The sequence below is a fragment of the Grammomys surdaster genome, unplaced genomic scaffold (assembly GCF_004785775.1).
Source record: "Grammomys surdaster isolate TR1022 unplaced genomic scaffold, NIH_TR_1.0 231335, whole genome shotgun sequence".
In the NCBI taxonomy this organism is placed as follows: domain Eukaryota; kingdom Metazoa; phylum Chordata; class Mammalia; order Rodentia; family Muridae; genus Grammomys; species Grammomys surdaster.
In genome coordinates, this window is record NW_021624544.1 from 1 (window position 1) to 23,780 (window position 23,780).

Consider the following 23,780-nt stretch of genomic DNA (forward strand, 5'->3'; position numbering starts at 1 on the left):
TCTCTCTCTCTCTCTCTCTCTCTCTCTCTCTCTCTCTCTCTCTCTCTTTTATTTCCATGAGACAAGAAACCTGAACCCCTCACTTTTAAGAAAGCATAAGATGGCAAGGAACATTCTTAGTCCCTAAGACCACAAAAGGCCTTACAACAAAGGGAAAGCATCTAAACACTGTGGTCCTTCGGTCATCCACATTAAACCTGTTAATCACCTGTTTATCAATGTATAGTTCAATTGATTTAACAAACTAAGTGCTTTGAAGATCTTTTTTTTTTTTACAAATAACCATTTTATGGTAACTATGGTAAATACTACACAGTTTGGGTATTTCAAATAATCGTAAATATCTTTGCAAGATTTCAAAGGCTAGAACTCTATCAAATCATGCTTTATCCTACAAACATTCCCCAGAAGATAAATAAGAGACACAAGAGTATGTCAGGTCTACTTTTAGTAACAAGTTTGAATAAACCCCTGAGTATGTCTTATACTACAAAAGATACAGAAAAACTCACTGCTCTTTACTGTTATCTTTTTTCAGTTTATGTGTATGGGTATTTTGCCTGCATGTATGTCTGTGCACCATGTGTGTACAGTGTCCTCAGAGGCCAGAAGAAGTCATCAAGTACCCTGAGACTGGAGTTGTATGCCACCATGTAGGTGGTGAGAATGAAACATGTGTCCTCTGAAAGAAGAGCCATCTCTTTAATCCATCTATACAATTTTTAATGAAAAAAAGACCCAGAACACATATAAAAAGTGTGTATGTGTGTGCGTGTGTGGGGGTTGCCTCCCAGAATTTGATGGTAAGACTATTGCTGAAGTCAACACATATTTCAGACAGAGGACTTGGAGGAATCAAGCCATAACTGACCTAGAAGCCTCCTCCCTGAGGACTCTCATACCAGAAGATGATATGCAAGCTGCCAAGGAAGAGAAGAAATCTACCCAGCTGTGATGCCTACGAATCATAATGACTAGAATGGCAAGACATCCTGAAAGATGTAGCAGTGGTGCTCTTATCTTGATAGACAAAAATATTCTTCTCTGGAAGTGTTGTGTGCACTAAGAGAGGCACACAGACAGTCTCTGAACAGTAAGAGAAGTGTTTTGTTATCATGAGGTACTCTGGTGTTTCCTACTCAAATTCTGGTCCCCACACATATCAGCATGGCTGGGGGATTATTAGAAATGTAAGCTCTAAGATCTAACCCCAATCTCCTAGTGAACCAAATTGCCTGTAAGACTCAGGACTAGATGGCTTACCGACCCTCTGGGTGACTCCAAGTGTAAGAAGCAATGCCACGGTACATACAGGGCAAGACAAGCAAAAAGAGTAGCTTTCACAATGAGATCAAATATGAGAGAAATTGGCCATCTCCTAGAAGCAGCCCCATTTTGGGTCACATAAACACTTCCAATGCAGCACGGATATGGGTGGAGTTGCCTCAATCTGGTCCAAGTGGAAAGCAGAACTCATAGTTAACAGGCTTAGTGTATATCTTGAAAGGAGTAGGAACCACAGAAAATATTCAACAGGACAATCAAATAATCAGATTCCAAGTCACGGAAGGATCACTTCACTGAAAATGACTCAGTGAAGACTAAAGACAAGGAAGAACAGTTATAACCATTTAAGTAACTGAAGCCAGAGACAAATGTGGCTTATAGGTAAGAAGGGCTGGGAGACAAATGGAAGAGAACAAAACCCACACATAGCCATCACCACAGAAGACCCACTCCAGAACTGAAATCGTAATTCAGTGCCTCTTCATCAGTGGCTAAGGGCCATCTTACTGCAGGATTCAGATATAAGGAACCACCACTTCTGAGTAACCCCCAAATCAGTCATAACAATTAACATATTGTTAGGAATAAAGACTTGAAAGTTAAGTCACCTATAAGAAATTAGCAAAGACCAAGAGCACTGAGAAACAGGAGTAAACATTTTGTGGAGACTCAGCTACTCAAGCAGAAGCCAAAACCAGGAAAGTCTCTTCCTTCAAGTACATCCTAACAAGCCTGCCTAGCTCAACCCCAGTTCTATTGGTTTTGTTGGCTGGGCAGAGATATTTGCTACTTGATGTCAGTTTTGAGCTCTGCCAGTATTTTGAAGAAAAAAAATTATGAGAAATCAGGATCTCTATAATCCCAGTATGCTGGAGGTAAATCAAAATAGACTAGGAGTTTAAAACAAGCCTTGGCTGCATAGTGAGTTTGAGGTTGGCCTGAGCTACATGAGATTCTGTCTCCAGAAAGAAAAACAAAGAAGAACACGAGGAGAAAGAACATCTGTCTACACAATCTACAAACATATGGCTCATTATACAGTTTCTCTGGACACAGGAGAATTATATTTGCTTATATTTAAAACATTCAATTCCTTGATTTTGTTTCAGATGAAATGCAAATATTTGGTGCTGCAAGTTATTATCTTTAGGGAAAACGTGCTGTTTGTAATGAAAGAGACATCAAAAGGCTTATTAAAAAATAATAGTATTAATAAAATACCCCAAAATGACATTTACCCTCAAAGTACCTTTAAAAAAATTACACAAAGGTGAATAATTTGAATTACAAAGAAATATTGTCTGGTAGAATATTAAAAGGGTGTATATCCTGTTTCATCCATAGAGCATTTCTGCTTATAAAATAAGACTACTCTGGAGGCCCTGCTTCCTATACATGCTGCTGAGTTAAGAGTTTAGCCATTCCACCACGAAGGTAGAGCGATTTTAGACTAAGTTCCTTTGTAGCCTTAGCAGAAACAATAAAAAAAAAATACCTTTTTGCTATAATTTTCAGAAGTGATTTAGGGCTCAAATTTCACCATCTTAGGTTAATGTTAAACTGCAGAAATCTCTCTGACCCTAATGTGAACTATGTAGTGGCTAGCTCTAAACACAATCTAAAGTTCACAGCAATGACTAGTCTGGCAAGATATGCCCAATGGTGTTTATAGAAGCAAGAATGCTATACTCCTATAGGAGTAGCTAGCCACTTTCTGGTTGAATTTAAAGGCTACTCCATAAGACAAAACTCATGTATGGCACCATTAACTGGGCCAAAAATCTATTGCTTGCTAGGCCATATGCCCTAGGGGAAAACATAATACTATTATTATTCTGCTAAATGAATGTCATAATAAACCGCTCCCTAGATTAGTCTCTTGAGTCTCATCAGAAAAGCTTCTTACTGCAGTAGTTGGTGATTAATAAGAGACCCACAGCTGATCAGTGTATGAAGAATATAAGACTATGGAGTGCTCAGCTCTAAATGGACAACTATAGCACATCCCCCAGTCTCCAAGACTCAAGGAGCATCATGGAAGAGGGAGATAGAAAGAACATAAGAGACAGGCAGTAGACATCTGAAGTGAAACCATGTTTGCCTGACATGACAGTGTCATTGCACACATGAACTCACAGCACCTGTGACTACAGGAATACCTATACAAAATCAAGCCAGCTAAAAATCTTAGCATGTGAAGGGGCTTGTGAACTCCCACCCCTGGCTGAGGAGCTATTGGTAAATGATGGCTGCTATGGGAAGGAGAGGCAGTTTTTGTGGATACCCATGCCTCAGGAGATTGTCCTTTACCCATGTACATATAGTGGATTCAATGGAATTTTTTAAGTATATAAAGCTGATAATAAATAATGGTGTGACATATGGAGAAGCTAGAGAGGAGGGAAGGGCGGTAGATTTTATCAAAAATACATTATATGCATATATGAACTTCTCAAACAAAAGAAAGCTATCCCCATGAACATAAGTGAATGTTTGGTAACATGTATTTACCACTCTGCTAAATGGTGGATTACTTTAAGTAACTAATATATTAATTCTCATCCTTGTAATAACTCTGTAAAGTAGGATCCATTATTTTCAATTTGCAGAACAGGAAAAGGGATTAGGTAAATGAAGTAGTTTACCAAAACCACATGCCTAGAAATAAGAGGCAGAACATGAACACAGTGTCATCAAGCTCCATTGTTATCACTTTCTATCATCTATCTATCTATCTATCCATCCATCTATCCATTCATCCTACAATAAGGAATTGTTTCCTTTTCAGAAAGTGTTGTAGGTCTAGGATCTGACTTTGAGATGTGAATGATAAATTATGTTAGATTTATACCTTCCCCCATCATCTGATGTAGTTTCAGATTACAGCTGGTAGACTAGAAGATTATTCAGAAAATCTCTTTTTTAAGCACATAATTTTTGTATGTGAGCAGCCTCTGGCATGTTTTCACATGTTGAAAGAATCTGGAAGATAGGCTACCATCCATATAGTCAATCAGTTTACTGTTATTTTCCTATGTAACACTGAAGCTATTTTGATGAACATAAACATTTCTTAGTAACCACTCCAATTCTTACATAAGAAACCAAGGTCTACTTCTCTGGACAGAAAGATGCCCTTTACAATTGTTTTTTTTTTCTAGATGCTTAGAAGAGAAGACCATGAGAAAATAAGAAATCAGTAGTAAGATGAGACTCTGTTAAGGCCACAGACTTTCAAAAACACTGTAACAATGCTCTACTCCATCCCTGTAGGTCATATCAAGGCTGCCTGGCCTGTCTTGGCCAGGATGTTCTCCCTTTCACACTCAAGATAGCCCGAGGCCAGATGGGAAACAGGTGCTCTAAGAACTCAGGCTAAAAACAAGAAATACTGAGATTTAGGCTACTGACTGAAGGTACCAATACAGTTCAGGTTCCAGAAGCATGCAAATTGGCATTCAAATTTGGGATGGACCCTCACTTACAACTTAATTTCTAAGCCTCCGGCTTCCCACACCAAAAAGGCAATCCCAAAGCCCATCGAGTCCTATGTTGATCTCAAGTCTCATCTCCCTCCCACTCCAGGCTCTAGTCACACCAGCCTTTAGTTCAAGATAGTTTTGTGTGCTGCCACAAAATGTTAGAAAAACTATTGTTAAAGAAAAATGCTGAGTATATAACCGATGTATAATAGGTTACCACTTGGGTAAAGGGCTGAACTATATACTTTGAGTATACTACCTATAATTATATAAGTATTAGGATAAGAGTCAGATACAACATTAAGTAAAATAAGGTATTTTGTATACAACTATACAAAAGGTCATGGTTGTTTCTCCAGTGGGTGCTCAGAGGGCCATTTTTCACTCTGCATCCTTTTCAATATTTGACTTTGTAAAAATCTTTCAGCATCTTTAGAGCTCATAACCCACAGCCCTAAAATAACATCTGCAGTGTAATGTGCACTGTATAGTATGAAACAATCCAAACTGCAAAATTCTATTGCCATGGCCTTATTAGGAGAAAACTGACCATGGGGTGGCCCATTTGTCTCTGCATAAGTTTGTTTAATTTAAGCTACTGGTAAGCAAGCACATCATCCTGACTTATATGGATAATACAGGAAAACATATGAACTAAATGTAGACATAGTATTATGCTGAAGTAACCACTGGGGCGCTTCAACACAGTCAAGTGTTCTCAGACAAGGGGGAAGCGGGGAGATTCAAAAGGAAGGAATGAAAAAAGGCCTGAAGTCTAATTCAATACATATGTAGCATCCACATACAAAGAGACTAATCATTCCTCAAAATGAACCTCTGAAAAACTGAGTGAGTTCTGATGGCCCTAAACTGCCTTGTAGGCCACTTCCCTAGGTAACCAGAGACTGAGACACTGCTTAGCATGTCTTATCTGTTGACTTGCTTTGCTCTCATGAGGCCCGGGGAATCACCCCACCTGGCCCGATCCTAATCTTTCAGCCATTATCTATGCTATGCTCTGCTGTACTCATCGTGCCAGAATCCTGATCCAATCCACCCACAAATAACTTTCATAGCACACAAAAAGGAAAAACAAACAAACAAACAAACAATGATCTCAGTGCCATGTTGGCCTCCCCCAAAAAACTGTTTCTTTTTGTTCTCATCAAAAGTATTACAGGAACAATTTACCTGTGGCACAAGCAATTCTCTTCTGACCTATGCCAACAACATTCCAACAGAGATGCATGTCTTTCTTTCTTTTCTTATCCTTACAAACTTGCTTTAACTCTTAAGAACTATTTGAAGGGGCTCAAGGATTAGGGAGAATTTGTTTCTGGCCCTGAGCGTCTAAAGTGAAATCTCAGGTGGTAGGGGAGAAATGTGGCAAAAAAATTGAAACTCAGTGGGAAACAAATATACAACTACATATGATAAATGCTTTTATATGAACATGCTGCTAGCATATACTTCCATACTAGTTTGGTACAAAATTCATAGCACCAAAAATATAACCCCAAAACCGAAGTGCAATGGCAAGTGCCTAAAAGACTCCAAGTTCTGTTTGCCATTATTTTATCTAAAAAGAATAGTGATGAACACTAAGACTGTTCTCCACAACATGGGAATGTTCAGACCTCCAGGAAAAGATGCTGGACAGCAATCTTGGTGAGGTTCTCAAAAATGAGGCTGGTTTTGTTTAAAATAGAAGGTAATTGTGTTTCATCAGTAGTTGCAAGGAAATTTCACTTGCCAAACCAGCCTCCCTAAATGTGGGTTAAAAAAATAAAATGAAAATAAAAGATTAAATAAAAATAAATGAATAAAATGAAAAATGAACATTTTTGAATGAATGAATTAACGAATGAATGCAAATACACACATAATTCTATTTGTTTGTCTGCATAAAACATTCTGGGAAGAATATAAAAATGTCTAGTTGCCTTTAAGATGAAAATTCATAATGATCAGACTCCCAGTCATCTGACTGAGTTTCACAGATAAATATACAATTGAGCAATAAACTAGTTTTTTTTAAGAATGGAAAATTGTAGGCATTACATATACATGAGCACAGTAGGAAACCCTCATACTTCATGCTTTCCCTGGAAGAATAAAAGCAAAGATGAATTGAGACAAAGGAAGAACAAAAGAGGCAAAATAGAGGTAAATAAATAAAGAATAAAGGTCCCACTCAAAATGCCGACCGCCTGAGAAAGGACAAGTAGTTGCTGAGCAGTATGGCAAGAGTGAAATAGTGAGCTATTGTGACTGAAGAGGAAAGCAGAGAACAAACAATGCAAGAGCCCAGGAGCCATATTTGAGAACACAAATGACATGGGTAGAACCACAAGCAGTGACAGATCAAAGTCAGTATAGGATGGGCAGCTGTGAAGGAGATAACTAAATGTATTTTTAACTGAGCCTAAAAATATAAAATTTGTACATAATAATGAGTGGTATATAGAGTTTCAGCACATGTACATGTGGTATATAATATTTAAATCTCTTGCCTGTTTGTATTTTTAGGGTCTCTATGTTTCCAAACATGGTATTAGATGCCTTTAATCCCAACACTTGGGAGGCAGGGACAGGCACATTGCTGAGTTCTAGGTCAGTTTGGTCTATACAGAAAATCCCATCCCAGGCAAGGCTACATAGTGAGACCCTAACCCCCCCCCAAAAAAAAAAGAACATTATCTGTAAGAGGATGATGGCTAGAAGGCGCCAGGGTAGGAGTTAATATTCCAGATTCCCTGACAGGTGATGATTGCCTGGACCAAGTAAAGCAGGACAGAATTTCTCGAACATAGAATGTTCAGGACTTGATAACTGAATGAACATGAGGGATGAAGGAGGAGTCGAAGACAATGACCATCATTCTGGTTCATGGTAATGGGTGGTGGAACAAGGAGAGTGAGGCTTGGAGCTGCTTCTGTGAGAAAGACCCATCAGCTGAAAGTCACAGTGAGCCATCTAAGACTGGCAGATGGCAACACATCAACACCACATTCTACTAGCTAAGCAACAGTAACAAGGCGAGTGATTTAAAGAATCAGTGCATTAAGGGTGGGCAGTAAGAAGACTGCAAAGATATTACAGCAAAGGTATCCATAGAATCAAGACTTTATCCGATGTAATTTTCAACAATCCTAGTAAAACACAGAGCCAAGTGGGAACAGAAAGTGTAGCTCTAAATGTTATGCAGACTGAATCATAATCTACATGCAAAATGTCCAGAATGGCTTATGAGAAATGCAAACTACAAGTGACCTCTAAAGATCTGATAACAGGTAAATCAGAAGAGAAGACTTGCTTAAAAACTCTCATCAACTATTCACCAAAACACTGTCTGAAACTTTAATGAGGAAAAAAAATATATTCTTTGAACAAAAAGGTGACTAAAATATTAAGGAAAAAGACTAACAATTCCAAAGTATAGAACATTAATTTGGCATAAAGACCTCCAAAATGCCAAGTCTATGGGCTATAATAGCACTGGCCATGGGTCTCTAAAGGCCTGCACTAGAATCCTGAGGCCGCGTCCCCTCCTAACTTTTTTATGGTGTTGGCAGTGATTTGAAACTAGCATCTCATGATATAGTCAGGCTGTGCTGGGAGCTGCCTGGGGCTGGGATATCCCTGACCTCCTGGTCTTCCTGCTGTGTACTATGGCTCCCAGCTTAGGAAGTGCTGTGGAATGAAAGACATGGGTTTTGCTATGCTAATCTGGCACTTTACCAGTGAACTATAGCTTCAATACCCCACTGTTTGCAGGAAAGGTTTGAACAGAAGGTCACAAATAAAGCTAGAACAAAGAGAATAGATTGTCATCAGCACAGGGACATGGCACCATGAGGGGAATTAGTCACTCCAACTAGCTTAACACTATACCCAATAAATATTAATCCCCTACCACTAAGAACCTTCACTTCAAATCTCATCTCCATGACTAATTCAAATTGGCATTTTGCTTTCTGTAACATGGAGTCCAGCCAAACCAGACTGGCAAGCACAAGAAGGAAACCTAAGAGCTGAAGAAAGGAAAATACACCCACCACAAAAACCACAGACTGCCATCCTGGACAAGAAAGGTCCCTTGCTGTCATCCTGAACAGAAGGCCATGTTTCAACAGGTGGTAGGAGAACAAGCAAACATTGAGAGAGTCAGACTGGCATATTGCTGGGATATATTGCTAAATCCATACCATGATGTTACTGCAACAAAAAACGGGAAGAACTCCAGGTCATGTGGAGTCAGGCTGTACCTGGGCAGAACCTGTTTTGTTTTATTTTGTTTTCTTTTTCCTGTGTTTTCAATAGCCAATTGTTGCCAAACACCTATATCCAGCCTCGGCTCTCCCCAAAATTCAGATCCATAGAAACATAAAAGTCTTGTTCACCTCCTTTGGGCTGTCTCAAAAGCTCCATTCCTGGAATCCAATGCTGAACTTACAGCTAGGATTTTTTCCCAGAACCACTGTTTCTTTCAGTGCTTCCTGGCATAACAGATGACATTACCATCTTCCATCCAGTTCCTGAGCCAGTATCTGAGGAATGGTGTCCAGTGCTTGAACTCTAGTCCTTCCACTTCCCAGCTGTGATCTTTGAAAAACTCAATAAAACATATACACCTTAGACTTTGTCATCTAAAATGGAAGTTAAAGTGTTATCCTAGAAGGCAGCTGTGAGCACTGAATTTATGTGCACAAAATTCTAAGTACATAGAAAATGTCTTTGTACATTTAGCTCTGTCTGCTTTCTTATCTGTTCCCCATCCTTACCACCTTATACGGCTAATATCTCTGCTATCCTTCCCACCTGAACTCTGTTACTCCCCCAAAAAAAAGTCTTCATTGACTAACCTCTGTCTGTATGTCTAGGTTATATTCTACTACCATTTTTGCCTTCAAAGTGCAGCGTAATTTTTATTCACATCATATACTATAACCATGTTGTCTTTGTGATGGCTTGATTAATAATTGTGTCCTACAATAGCCTGAAAGTTCCACAAGGGTGGGGCCTATTGATGGCATACATCATTTAATATAGTGTCTGGTACTTTATAGGTATTCACTAAATATTTGTCAAGTGAAGGGTTCAAGAAGCATATTTCTCAGCAGAAAGGAAACCTAGAGATTAGAAGACAGATCACAGGATACCAATCCAAATAAGGGATCATGGCCTTGCTTCCAGGGAACTTGGCAGGAAGGGTCCAGTGGGCCCCATCCTACCCCTGTGAAGCTGAAGATCCACTCCTAAATTTGATCTGTGTTCTACCCACTCAAGATTTCCTCTGTATAGAAACAGAACATGCTCTGCAGGAACCTGCAGGCCACACCTTAAAGTTTTGAGAGGAATCCCTCCAATGCCTTCCCTAATGTAAACATGCCTCCCCAATCTGTACGGGTCTAATGTTTAAAGGCACATATTTTTATACCATGGGATCTCTAAAACATAGCCAAGTACTACATCTGGGGCTCAGCTGAAGAAACAATCTTCCATTATGACTTGAGGGTGAAACTCATCTGTATTGGCCTTAAAGGAGAATGTCTTTGTTTTCTTTTCTTTCTTTTTCTTTTCTTTCTTTTCTTTTCTTTATTTCTTCTTCTTCTTTTTTTTTAAGTTAGTGTCTTGAATTTTAGAAGTTGACTCTGAACTGCCTATGTGCTCAAGGATGACCTTGAACTCCTGACACTCCTGACAGGTATTCTCTCAAATAACAGACTACCAAGAATACTTTTGGGATGAGGATGTAGTGCAGAAGTAGAGTTTTCACCTGGCATGGGCAAGGTCATGGGGTCCAACTCCAGCAACACACACACACACTCTCTCTCTCTCTCTCACACACACACACACACCACAGAGAGGTGATATTATAATACCTGATGTTTGTTCAAGATGTAATCTAGTCTTCATGTAATATGGAACTTTAATATTGAGCTAAGTGTTTAAAGTACAGGCTTTAATACTGAACTCTGCTAGACTCAAATGCCGGCTCTGCCATATACTAGATATGAATGAAGTCTCAGACTCGCCTCTTGACTTCTCTCAACCATCCATCTATACTAATAGAGACAACAGTGCCTAGAGCTTATAATTATAAGAAACATTAAATATATCACATATGGCTTAATTGCTATCTTTTAGAGAGTTCTTTGCAAATAGAGCATTGCTTTAAGATCGAGTGCTGTGTCATGTTTAACGGTGTCCTATGACCAGAAGCCATTCACTGAACTCAAGAATCTTCTGCAGACTGTTTATTCTCTTCCAAACAAGCAGCCCACTTCTTTGTGGGAGTGTTTGACTTCACTCTTCTATTTTGAGTAGAACTGCCTGTGCAAAAATGGTCCTTCTTCCTGAGTTCCACAACTGAAAGGTTATACAAACCACCACCCACTTCCTTTTGTCTTTCATGTTAAATAGTAAACCTACCTTTTTGCTTTTTGATATAGTTTCTCCCCATGTACATTCATTCATTCTCTCTCTCTCTCTCTCTCTCTCTCTCTCTCTCTCTCTCTCACACACACACACACACACACACACACACATCTTTCTTTAATAATAATGTATCTTCTCCACAAAAGGACTTAGACATATTACACAAGACAACGGCTGTGAATGGGTGGGGGAACAGAAGGAAAACACTAGAGAATTAGAAGCTGAAAGTATCTAAGCTATGATGTGATCAGAAGAAACTTAATAACATTATATTTGTGCCATAATATTTTATATATTACATACAGGAAGTAGTACTTGCTTATACTTACACATAAATTGCTATTCTAATGGCATTGTCTGAGGCACAGAGAGAATACAGAACTACTGCAGCCTTTCAAATGCTTACCACATAATTGGAGACACACAGCAAATGGAAAACAGTTAATTAGGCATTATACAAGTAGTAATAAAGAATAAGGCAAACACGAGACAAGCTGCTACAGGAAATGTGAAGCTCTACTGAAGAAGGTGCCCCATGATTAAGTAAATAAAGGGGTAGGGATGCTTTAGAAACACTGAAGATCAAGAGACAACCTCTAGTTTATTCTAGGGACTGAAAGGGATAAAAACAAATGAGAAAATATACAAGCAAAAAATGTAATCTTTGAATGAAGGGGTACTTTTATACCTTTCTTGAAACAAAATAGAGAATAATCAAAAAGCCATGCTCCTCAATAGAAGACAATGAACTATATTTGACAGGAAGGCAGAAGGATAGAGTATGTGGAAGGAAGAAAATCCGTAAGGAAGGATGCAGGGGACAGGAAAGGGTCATGGTGGGATACAAAGTATGATATACATGTATGAAATGTTACAGTGAAGCTAAGCATGGTGACCATGCCTGCAATCTCAGCTCTTGGGAGGTAGAAGCAAAAGAATCAGCCTCAGATACATAAGCAGCCTCACTCTACCCAATAGAAAAAAAATATCAAAATGAAGCCCCTTACTTCATGTGCTAACTATAAAATAATTAATTTTAAATGCCATATTTCTTTCATGGTTTTCTTTATAACAGTTATTTTTATTTTTAAGTAACTGTATGCATATATGGTGTATATGGGTATGTGAACATGCATGCTGCTATCCATGGAAGCCAGAAGAGGGTGTTAGACTCCCTGGAGTTGGAGTTACAAATAGTTGTATGTTGTCTATGTGGGAACTTGGACCTGAAGATTGATCCTCTGTAAGAGCAGCAAATGCCTGTAGTTACTGAGCCATATCTCCATCTCTAAATGCCATATCTCCACAGTATAAATGTTCTCCCAATTCTGTCATTGATGTAGGCCCACATCATCACTTACCCGAATAAGAGATGCCTGACGTCGAAAAGGCTTGGCTCCTGGACCCTCTGAGGAGGGTCCCTCAGGCTGGCCAACGGGCTGCCTACTTTCATATGGAGCTGAAAAACAAGAGAGAATGTTAGCAGGGTATACAAAGATTCTATTTCAAAATTATCATTTCACATTCAAGGTGATGTAGCATGTGCTTTTCAAGAAAAAGGTAATAAAGGAACAGGGACATACAATCGGAAAGCTACCTAAGACTTACAAATCTTGATCCTCTTACCCCCATAATTTCACTAAGCTATCTAAAGATGTTTAAGCAATACCATAATAAGACCAAAAGGATTCACATCAGGTTAAGGTTAGGAATAAGGCAAGAGGGTGATGCAGTGAGAACCGCAGAGTAAGTCAATAGTAGAAACGTGCCATATTGCAAGTAGTTACTGTTTAGTGCTGGGTTTGTTAGGGGGGCAGTAATCTTGGACCATGACCTGAAGTAGTGGAGCTCACTTTTGTGTTCATTCATGGTTTTGAAGGATGTGATTTTAGCTTAAAATGAATACTTGGCTGTAGGTGAGAATTAAACAAAGGCCTGGTTTGAATACTCAGCACCTCCAGCCTTATAAACTGTATCTATCTAAGGACAGGCTGTACTTTGCCTGGATGGCTGATGGGCTATTTTGACTTCCTCCTTCTTTTCTTCTAGTGGGATCAAAACTGAAGCATGCCATGCACTACCTCCATTGGATCCCTTATCACTTAAAAGCCAATGAATTCAGACACTGGTTGCTCCTTTTACCGATGTAATGCTATATTCAAACAAAGTTTACATTCATTTGGGGAGAGAAAAGTAAAAGGAAACAATAGCCTTGAGTTTAAAAAAATGAATTAGGAACGAATAAAACTCAACTGTACATCAAGTAGAAAACTGTGGAATCCAAAATAGTATTTTCCCCTAATTGAATTGTACATTTAATCCCTCCCAATAAAGCATGGGAACTATACTATAATTTTTTTGGAAAGGAAACTGATTCTGAGCCTGGAATGCACTGCCTATTTGATGTGGGCTTAATGCTTATACACATCATCTATACATAGTAAAAAGTATCATTTTATTTTGAGTGTTTTGATGTTTTACCTGCATATGTGCCTGTACAACATGTGTGTGCTTGAAGCCCATGGAGACCAGAAAAGGGCACTGGATTCCCCAGACCTGGAGTTATGGAGAGCTGCAAGCTTCAGTGTGGGAGCTAGGAACTGAACCCAGGTCCTCTGAAAGATCAGTCAGTACTCTTAATCAGTGAGTTAATTCGCCAACCCCAAAAGGTATCATTTTAGATGAAGAACTTTCTCTGTAGTCCATATTTATAAATACTTTCAGTGGGAAAAGGAGTTTCCTCAATTTTTTTTCTTTTTTTTTTTATAATTTTTTTTTCAAATCATAGTTCATTCACACAGGGGTTATAAACACAGAAAGGCAGGATGTGGGGAAGGGAATGACACTGAAGTGTGGGTGTTCAGGGGGAATACAGATATCTTCAGAACCAGGTATCGGCTGGGTGAAGGTTCAGGGGACAAGTCACTATGACTCTGCCTATGACTTGCTTGACCTTATCTAAGTTGGTATCGTCTGCCTAGGCTACCTATTTACAAGGTCTATGACTACTCAGGCTTATAAATTTCCACAAAAGCTGCCTGTTGACATTAGCTTATAGCCATCTGTTTCAATGTTTTTCCACTGAGACCCAAGACTTGGTGTTAGTATACATATATGACAGGCCTATTGCTGATTTTAGGCCTATGGCTGATTTTAGGCCTACAGTGTGTAAGCAGGGCTGCCCCTGACATCTCCTCCCTTCTCTAAGTATAGAAGGGCTGTGACAATTCTAAACTTGCTAAGGCAGGGAAAGAGGCCTGACCTCCAGTATTTGAAGGGGACCTTGTAATGGCTCCAGTCCCCCTGTCGTTGTCCAGTGAGGCATGAGGGCCATACCCGTCCCGATGTCTTTTTCCTGGAGAGGGGATACATTTGACATCAACCCCTATGCAGTCAGGCTTGTCCCTCAGGGAACCCAGAGAGATATTTTTATCTTTTATCAAATTTTTATTTTACAATGAATTTTTTAGTTAAGTTTTCTGAGGGCTAGAGAGATGACTTAGTGGCTTAAGAGCACTGATTTCTTTTTCAGAGGACTCAGGTTCAATTCCCAGCACCCATATGGTAGTTCACAACTATAACTCCAGTCCCAGGGGACCCAACACCTTCTTCTGGCTGCCACCAGCACCACAAGGACTTGGTGTACAAACTTACATGCAGGCAAAACACTTGCAAGCATAACATAAAAATAAAGGTTTGATTTTTTTAAATAAAAATAAGCCTTGTAATTCTTTTAAAATTATAAATACCCAAATCTAGTTATAATGTATAAATACCTCCCTATTTAAATTATTCAATTCATCATATAACCCCTAAAGAAAATTAATATGAACTTTGAACATTAAAACTTAACATTATAATATACTATAAAAATAAATGGTTATCTTTCTTATTGTACAGAATGTAAAACCAAGTATACAAAAATGAATAAATGTATTATATATTTATTATTCTACTAAAAATAACTAAAATATTTTAAATGATGTCACTACCTTTAAAAGAAGTTTCTAAGCCTCAAAAATGAATGATATTCTATACTCCTTTTATTTCCAGAACACATAATAATGGCCTTGCCAAATATGGTAACAAGACAGTTAAATATAACCAGCTCCAACAGAAAGGAGAAATTATCACCCAAAATGAAGCCATTTCTCATCTCTGTGGGCTAACACTTTGAGGACTTAAAATATATAAATATATAAACTGCTTCTTTCTGTAACTTACTTATAAATAAAATTGGGTGGTGAGCAGAGGTGGCTGTTATGGTACCACATTTAGCATGGTTTGATGGTTTTAAAATAAAGAATGTACAACAATAACACATCAAGAACACCAAAAAGGCTGGACTGTTGTACACCTGTAAGCTTAGCAGGCTGGACTGGTACTCATGAGACCCTGCCTCAAAAAAGAAAGTAGAGAAAAGGAAAGGAACAGGACTGGATCGAAGAAAGGAAGAAAGGAAAGAAAGAGAGGGGAGGCAGGCAGGCAGGCAGGCAGGCAGGCAGACAGACAGACAGACAGAAGAAAGGAAGAAAGAAACAAAGAACACAACAAACCCTCCAGGCTCACAACTGCATTTTGCATTTCTTCCTAGCAACTAAAACACCAAATTATAACAGATTAAAATATCTAAGTGACTGCTTGGTAACACATTTAGTGCATTTCAGAACCTACTAGAAGTACACATAAATGTAGAACTACAAAAGACAATTTCATAGATAATACATAGTCTATCTTCAAAGCAAATTTCAACTAGTAGGCAAGAATTTTCCTCTGACAATTAAGATATTTTTTTCCATGTTGATGGAACCGCAATAAACTCTTCATATGAACTGCACCTTACCAAAAGGTTTCAAGCACAGTAAGCCAAAGCATAGCTAGGAACCTAGTGCTCATAAATTCTAATGAAACCCATGGACCTGTACTTCCCATAACAGAGAGGGTTCATCTACCCCAAAGGAGACCCAGAGGGGAAGAGGGTACCATGTGAACCTCAGCTCAAATCCCTTACCTATAGGGATCATAACATGGAGAGACAGCTGTATTTTACCAGTCTGCCTTCAGTGAAAACTCAGCTAGACAGGAGCTCACTTTAGAAAGACAGGTTTTTCTTCTACTATGGGAAAAGGCTAGGTTGGCCAAGGCTGCCTGTGGCTGAAAAAGTGGGTATCTAAATCAACCATATATCTAAGGAATGTTCCCCATGTAGCTACATGAGCATCAAAGCTGACAGTCAGGCCAGCAGCAATCTGCTTTCTGGCTCGCTCCTCAACTGAACCTAAACTCATGAAAAGGGTACATATTATTCAGTGCCTCAACTCTCCTCCTTATCAAATGAAACCCAAAATATGCAAGTCAAAAGCAAACCAAGTAACTCTTCAATTCCTTTACAAGAGGTTTCATATAGAAGTAGACACATCATCTTTCTCTAAGGAGAGGACTCTTTTGTAGAACCCTGAAGATGTCATTACACTGAAGTTCCACTTCAAAGTGGAACTGTGGCTGTTTTCACACCCCTACCCAAAGATTCTACTCCTAAGTGTCAAGGAAATGACAATGTAAGTCATAAAAAGACTCATGAACAAATATTTATGGTATCCTTATTCATAATAGCCAAACACTACAGATTGCCCAAAAGTTCATCAACAGGAGAAGGATCATTAATCCATGATTATCCTTGCAATGAAACATCCTGAATAATAAAATGAAAGGAACTATCAATACAATGGTAGGAATTTTGACTGTTACATTGAGAAGACAGCAGACACTAGTAGAATCAGTCTGCATGTTTCCTTTTGCATGAAGTTCTAAAAGAAGTAAAAGTAATCAAAATTGACAAAAGTCACAACAGTATTGCATTTCAGGGTAGGGTGTGGTTGGAAACAGGCATGTGCAGTGCAATGGTATGGTTTTATATCAGTGGTACCTACATGAACATCTGTTAAAATTTAAATTAAATACTTCAAATATGTGCACTTTGTCATACACAGATTTTACCACTTTCAAAGAAAGTATAAAAATGAATGATGTCATACAGAGCCTTGGCATCAACTCCTCAGAGTCCAGAAAGGAGGGAAGCGGGCTGCCTCTTCAGTGCTGCAGGGACAGGAGCCCACTTAGCATAGGATGAGAGGATGGAGCAGGAAATAGAGGACACAAACAAGGACTATCAAAGGTAAAACTTAATGATAGGCTGACTTAAAAGAACGCAGATGGACTTACCTGTGGACTAAACATTAGTTTCTAAGCCCAAATTAGATTTGAAAGAGAAGAAACAGTTGTACATCTTTTTTTAAAAGGGAAAGAACAAGAGGAAAATGAATTCTCAACCCTGTGCAGTTTCATAAAACAATGAGATAGATAATTTTCAGGAGAATTTTTTAACTCTCTATTAGGAACACCATCTTGCATTGCACAGAATGTAATTTCCAGAGAAGTTTACATTCAGATTTCCACTGAATCTTCTTAACACCCTCATCACTGTTTTTAAAAGAAAATATACGGTTCATAGAAGCTCAATGGTTTGCCTAAAGGCATTCAGGGGCCTCCCAAGCCCAACCTTCTGGTTCTAACCCAAAGCTTTTTCATAACATCCTACCTGCTTCTCTCAGCAAAAGGACAGCCTCTCTTTAGTTCAGCCTAAAATATCGTTTTATTTCTCTGACCCTTTAGAAGTCATTGCTTTTCTTCTAATGCAATAAAATCCTGCAGAAACTGAGTCATTTCCACCATATCCCACAAACTGGGCAGGGGGCTATAGGACATTCTACTCTGGAATACACTGAACTAGAAACTAGAAACTATATCTGAAACTAGAGATGTGAACCACAGAATAACAAGGTGCTGCAGTAAATTTATGGAGTTTCACACATTGCAGTCTGGACAGCCAGCTCTGCAAGTCATCCTGAGGACCAACTCACACATTTACCCCTGAACTGACCAAGAAAGCATCAATATGAGCCAGCAGACAGCCCCAGAACTAGGCATGCTTCATGTTTCTCAGCAAAACGCTACCACTAGCAATTCCTTTATCCTTATCCTAAAACATAAAAGCTCAATATTTTCATTCATGTCCCCACTCCTTAAAGATGGGGTCAACTCTTTTGCTTTTTGCAGTTATATTTTTAAAGAATTTTCATAAAAGCAGTTACTGAGTAAATATGTTTAGTGTCCTTGCAGAAGGAAATAACAATTCTCATAAAAAATACAACCCCTTTATACATGCTACATTCCTTTAATGCTATTTGAATATAAAATATTAAATCATCTAAATAGTTGTTTACAAGTCTAAAGACGAACCAGCTTCCAGACTAGGAAACAAAGCAATACTGAGATATGCTTAATTTCATTTAAAAAATACTTTGCTTGAGAATATAAAATGAAATTGAGCCATGTTTCCAAAGACAAGAGTAATTAAATCAGGAAATTAAGCAGCTGGTGGCATTGCTGCCTGGTAGATTAAGAAGACTCTAAGACATTGCTTGTGACAGCTGGCCCCCTGGCCGCCTCTTACCTGGATGCATCTGTTCTGTGCCGCTCCGCAGTTTGCTGTAGCCATGGCTCAAGGACACCCTCTGGTAATGAGGCGGGGAAGAAGGAGGGGAGGCGAGGGGTGACATCGTGGGAGACTGTGTTTCCTGCTTCAAAGAACCAGAGCAGAGTTCAGAGGCAACCACTGGAGAAACCTGGCATTTTGAGCTGCAGTTTAAGAAGCAAAATGTGACTCTACGGTTGGTGACCTGGCTGATTTAATAAATGAAGAGAAATGTTTCCTCAAAAATGCAGCATAGCAAAAAGGAAGTATTCATTCCAAAGACACCCAGAGGATACAGGCTCGCCAGTGCTGTGCTACCTAAATTACTAATACAGCCCGAAACGCCTGCAGTTAGCCCAAAAATATTTTCCTCTGGAAAATAAAAGACACTGATCACATGAGAAAACATTCATAAACCTCAATTGTGGACAGATTCCATTTTCATTCAATTAATGAATTAATGAGTCTTCCTTTCTAAGATTCCTATTTACTGAATTTGTATTCATCAAGTATAAATCCAGAAAATGCAGTAAAATTTATATTTTAAATGTTTAATGTTTAATGGTGAGTATTCTTAGACCTTATTAGACAAAATTAAATGTTGAAAAGTTGTTTGTTTCACATTGAGAGACTCTAAAACATAGTCACCCAATCTAAAATGCTTCAAAATACTAAGATAGATGAAAGCCTTCACAAGTACAATTGGAATCCCATCTCAACTATGAATATGATACAAGACTTTAGGCCAAATAAGCAGCCTGGGCCTGCTTACTGGATTTCATCCTCACCCTCATTCTCCTCCCTGTCCTCCTCCTTTTCCTCCTCCTCTTCCTCTTCTTCCTCCTTTTATTTTTTTTAAGGACTGCTAATAGACTGTAAGCATGAGGTACCCAAAGAACAGAGATATGATGCTTTTTATAACCCTGAGACTACATTAGATTCTTTAATTTAAAAATAAATACATGATCTGAGATAAGACCTAAAATTTTTCTGGGGAATCTACTACTTTATAGACTCATACGAAAGTATACAGACTACAAATTCCTGTGTCTTTCTAATATGCCACTTAAATGATTAAAGCAACCTTACACGGAGTTGTTTGACAAAATGAGATACACCTCTTCTAACTGTAAACATAAAACTTTGGCCAGGCATGATGAAGCACACCTGTAATACAGCATTCAGAAGGCAGGAAGACCACATAAGTCTGATATATGGACAAACCCTTTGTGTCAAAAAAGAAATAAAATAAAGGGAACTTGCAACCTTGAATATCCAAAACCATCAAAGTAAACCATGTAAGCTAATTTTCTAATATAACCATCTAATATTCATTGCATTTTTAAAACATCTTGGTTCAATTCTTCCTAAAATATAGCATGTTCCTTTACCTTAGAGAAAACACTGTTGAATAGAATCTGATTCTCTGCACGTCTCTTTATCAAAAGAATGAGTTATATCATAATGACTGTTTGTCTCTTCCTGATAGACCCACTATAATGGCATCCTTTTTTTCTTTATTAATTACCACCTGATGATTGCAATTACTAGCCTGATTTTAAAAGCCCACCCTCCCTATTCTGGTTCTGAGCCTGGTAAGTAGGTAATAACATTTGTAGAGATGCTGTTCTATATATGTTTCCCAAGAAAGGATTCCCTGATTCTTTTTTTTTAAAAGAGTTTGGTAAACATAGATCTCCAGGTCTCTTTACAGTAGAACCTGCCTGGTGATATACATTCTAAATTTCCAAGGCTGATTTAGTCTTTCCCATAAGAATGGGATATGAGGACATACTTTCCAACCATGTTTGATCATAGACTATTTCAGGGTTTCTTTTTGGAGGAGAATACTTGCTAACTCCTAGACATTCCATTTCTTCTGTTTGGTTTTGGCTTTGTTGTTTGTTTCCATGTTGCTTTAGAAGTTACATGTCAATGACACCATTTAGAAAACCACTGACCTAGATAAATCAAGTAAGTGTATTAAATCAATGGCACTATTTGAGGCACAATTCTACACTAAGGCAGATTCTAAAGGGCCAGTGGGTGGCTAGCAGTAATTCCTATGTGTCAGCTTCTTCTTGCTACAAGAAAACTTCCCTGGCTCATTTTCAATTCTGTAATTGTGTTACAGATGGCAATATTTGCTGGGAGTTTGGCAACAGACAAGAGGCTATGCTCCAAGAGGCCTCTCAGTCAGAATCAAATGAATGTGCCAAATCAGACACCGTTACCTGTTTATCCTCATCGTCCATTCTTTTGAAGGAATTTTTCTCTGTGGTTAAGTATGGAATCTGAACCTTCGTTCCATGCAGCTCAGCTGGGTTCCCAAACCGTATCTCACCATCACTCTTCGACATCACAAAGCGAGGCAGAGGCAGTTCTTTAGAAGCAGAAGTAGAAAAGCTTCTGTGAGGCTTTATCTTAAAACTGCAAAACGGGGAAGCTCAATGGCCCAAAAATAAATCAATTTAAGGGAAAATTCTAGAGCACTAAATATAGTTTAAATTTTAGTTCAGGCACAATGGAGACTTCTATAATAATGTCACAAGAAAGAAATGTAATGTTTAACCAAGGTATTCCAGCATAACATTTTTCCATGCTGCTAGAATCATCACAGAACAAATTCAGGTTTGGAACTAACTCCCACTTGATTCTGGGGTGGGGGGAGGAAGGACGTAAAATTTTATCAAAACAAGAGGCAACAATAGCAAGCAAAGCTTATAAATGCTTAAGTACACCAGATGCAGTGTTAGGAGACTGCAAATACTGACCCATTTATCTTCACAGCAATTCTGTAAGATAAACTAGCATTAGCAACTCCCTTTACAGCTGTAGAAAGTGATGTGAAGAAGCTATAGAATGTCCCCTGGGACTACACAATTCATCTCTGGGCAAGATGCAGTTTGAACCCAAGCAAGCTGGTTCTTGCCAGTGACCTACATTAATGACTTCCATTCCTGGGGTAAACTTACTGGGTTAGTTTCCTACTCAATATAATTCTTTTATGAATTTTCACACTCAATCTCTGTTTGCCTGTTGATAAGAAAGTGGTATGCAGTCAGAGTAATTATTCTAACATTTAGCTATTCTAAAGTCAAAACCACTGGCCACTCACAGTGAAAAAAATGGTCTGCCTGGTATATTTCCTTATCTTTCAAATTCTGACAAACTATTCTGAAAATGAAAATGATAATGATTCTTTGGCATGCTTTTAGTTCTCAGCACAGCAAGTCACATACAAGCATGTGACACAAAGATCCACACAAATAAGGATAAGGTTGTGGATTAGGCATAATGATTTGCATCTGTAGCCATTGTTCAGGATAATTCCCAGTGTGCCTATGCACTTCTGTCATCCCTCCACTCCAAAAATACAGCTGTGCTTCCAATGATGGATGCTGTGCTAAAGCCAGGAAACATCTTAGCAACAGCAAGTATGCTACTCCCCAGGCAAAGAAGGCCCCTGGTTCGCTAATATCCACATGTTTATTTTTAGTTGCTATGTCCACATTTGAGTCAAAGAGGTAGGCAATTATGACAAATTCCTGTGTGATCAATCAGCTAAGGACCCAAGAGACGTAAATAGATAAATCAACCTGAAAACTTAAATCAAGACTCCTCTCTAAAGAAAGATGGTCACCATTTTTAATGTTTGAATGTTTCCCAATCATGGGCAGCTCTTCAGCACTGAAGACAGAAATGGATTTCAAAAGGGAAAAGGTAAAAAGAAATTCCAGAGTCTTGGTGAGTCACACAGAAGCTGATTCTGTAGCTCTGTTTACAGAAATATCTCTTTCAAATGGGTCTCACAAATGGATCTAAACTATAGGACAAGAGCATACAAAATACTTTCTACTCGGTTGGCCATGAAACTATCGGTCTACTTCAAATATTTCTTCAAGCAAAAAAGTCAAGATGCTTGGTATGTATAAGCTCCCTGGCCAATGCATTCGGTCCAGGGAACAATGGAATGCAATGTAGCATTACAAACACCAACAGTTGTACCAGGACTCCATGATACCCTTAAGGACACTGTCACTTCACACATTCTCCCACTTTGGCTATGGCATTTCTCCAGAATCATTTGCCTAGGAAACAAGCTTTTATCTCCAGATGGCCACCAGACAGTGAAAGACACAATACAGCTGAATTCTTCCTGGACTTTCTTCAGTCCTGGGATTTATAAACAACTCTCACTTAGCAGAATTGGAACCGTATATCTTATCCTTGGCAACTCATGACAGTATCATCTCCCTGAAGCGGCTACAAGCTTTTAAAAAGGCAAAACTTCATGTCTTTGGACTGAGTGGTTTTTGTCATCTGTACATTGAATTTGCTAGTGAAGCTTTATAGAAAATTAACCAGTAAAGCACCTACTATACAGTGATGGATCCCAAGTGATCACAGAAGGTCGTTTTATAGTCATTGCTTTGAATCTTACATCTCAATCATAACTAAATTAACATAGGAAAAAACAAGGTAAGAGCAGTTACTGTTCTTAACTGCCATCTCTCCAGTTCCCCAGAAAGTTTTGTTCAGTGACTAAGGGTACTTTCTCTGAAAGCATAGTACCTGAGCAAAAAAGTAAGCAAGGACAACTCCAAAGTCTTAGTGAATCACACAGAAGCTAATCCTGTGACTGTTCAGAGAAAGCTGTGCCTTTCAGCTCAGTCTGCAAAATGAACATAAAACACAGACAAGAATATACAAAATACTTTCTACTCTCGTTGGCCATGAAAAGATATGTCTACTTCAAGTATTTCTTCAGGAAAAAAAAGCCAAAAGATGCTTGGTATGTATAAGCTCCCTGGCCAATGCATTCGGTCCAGGGAACAATGGAATGCAATGTAGCATTACAAACACTAACAGTTGTACCAGGACTCCACGATACCCTTAAGGACACTGTGACTTCACACATTCTGCCACTTCTGCATTTCTCCAGAATCATTTCAAATTCCCAGAACCTATGTAAAAATTTGGGCACGGCTCTCTCTCTCTCTCTCTCTCTCTCTCTCTCTCTCTCTCTCTCTCTC

General features: G+C 38.7%; 1 protein-coding gene across 1 annotated transcript; it reads right to left on the bottom strand.

The window, feature by feature from the left end:
• Positions 1 to 12,571: 12,571 nt before the first annotated feature.
• LOC114616029 (ralBP1-associated Eps domain-containing protein 2-like) lies at positions 12,572 to 21,104 on the bottom strand (the record flags this gene model as incomplete). The annotated part of the gene is made up of 3 exons (XM_028761576.1): positions 20,979 to 21,104; positions 18,724 to 18,847; positions 12,572 to 12,669 (listed from the first exon to the last, which is right to left on the bottom strand). Coding segments are annotated over exons 1-3 (348 nt in total), but the record flags the coding sequence as incomplete, so codon positions are not given.
• Between the last annotated feature and the right edge of the window lie 2,676 nt (positions 21,105 to 23,780).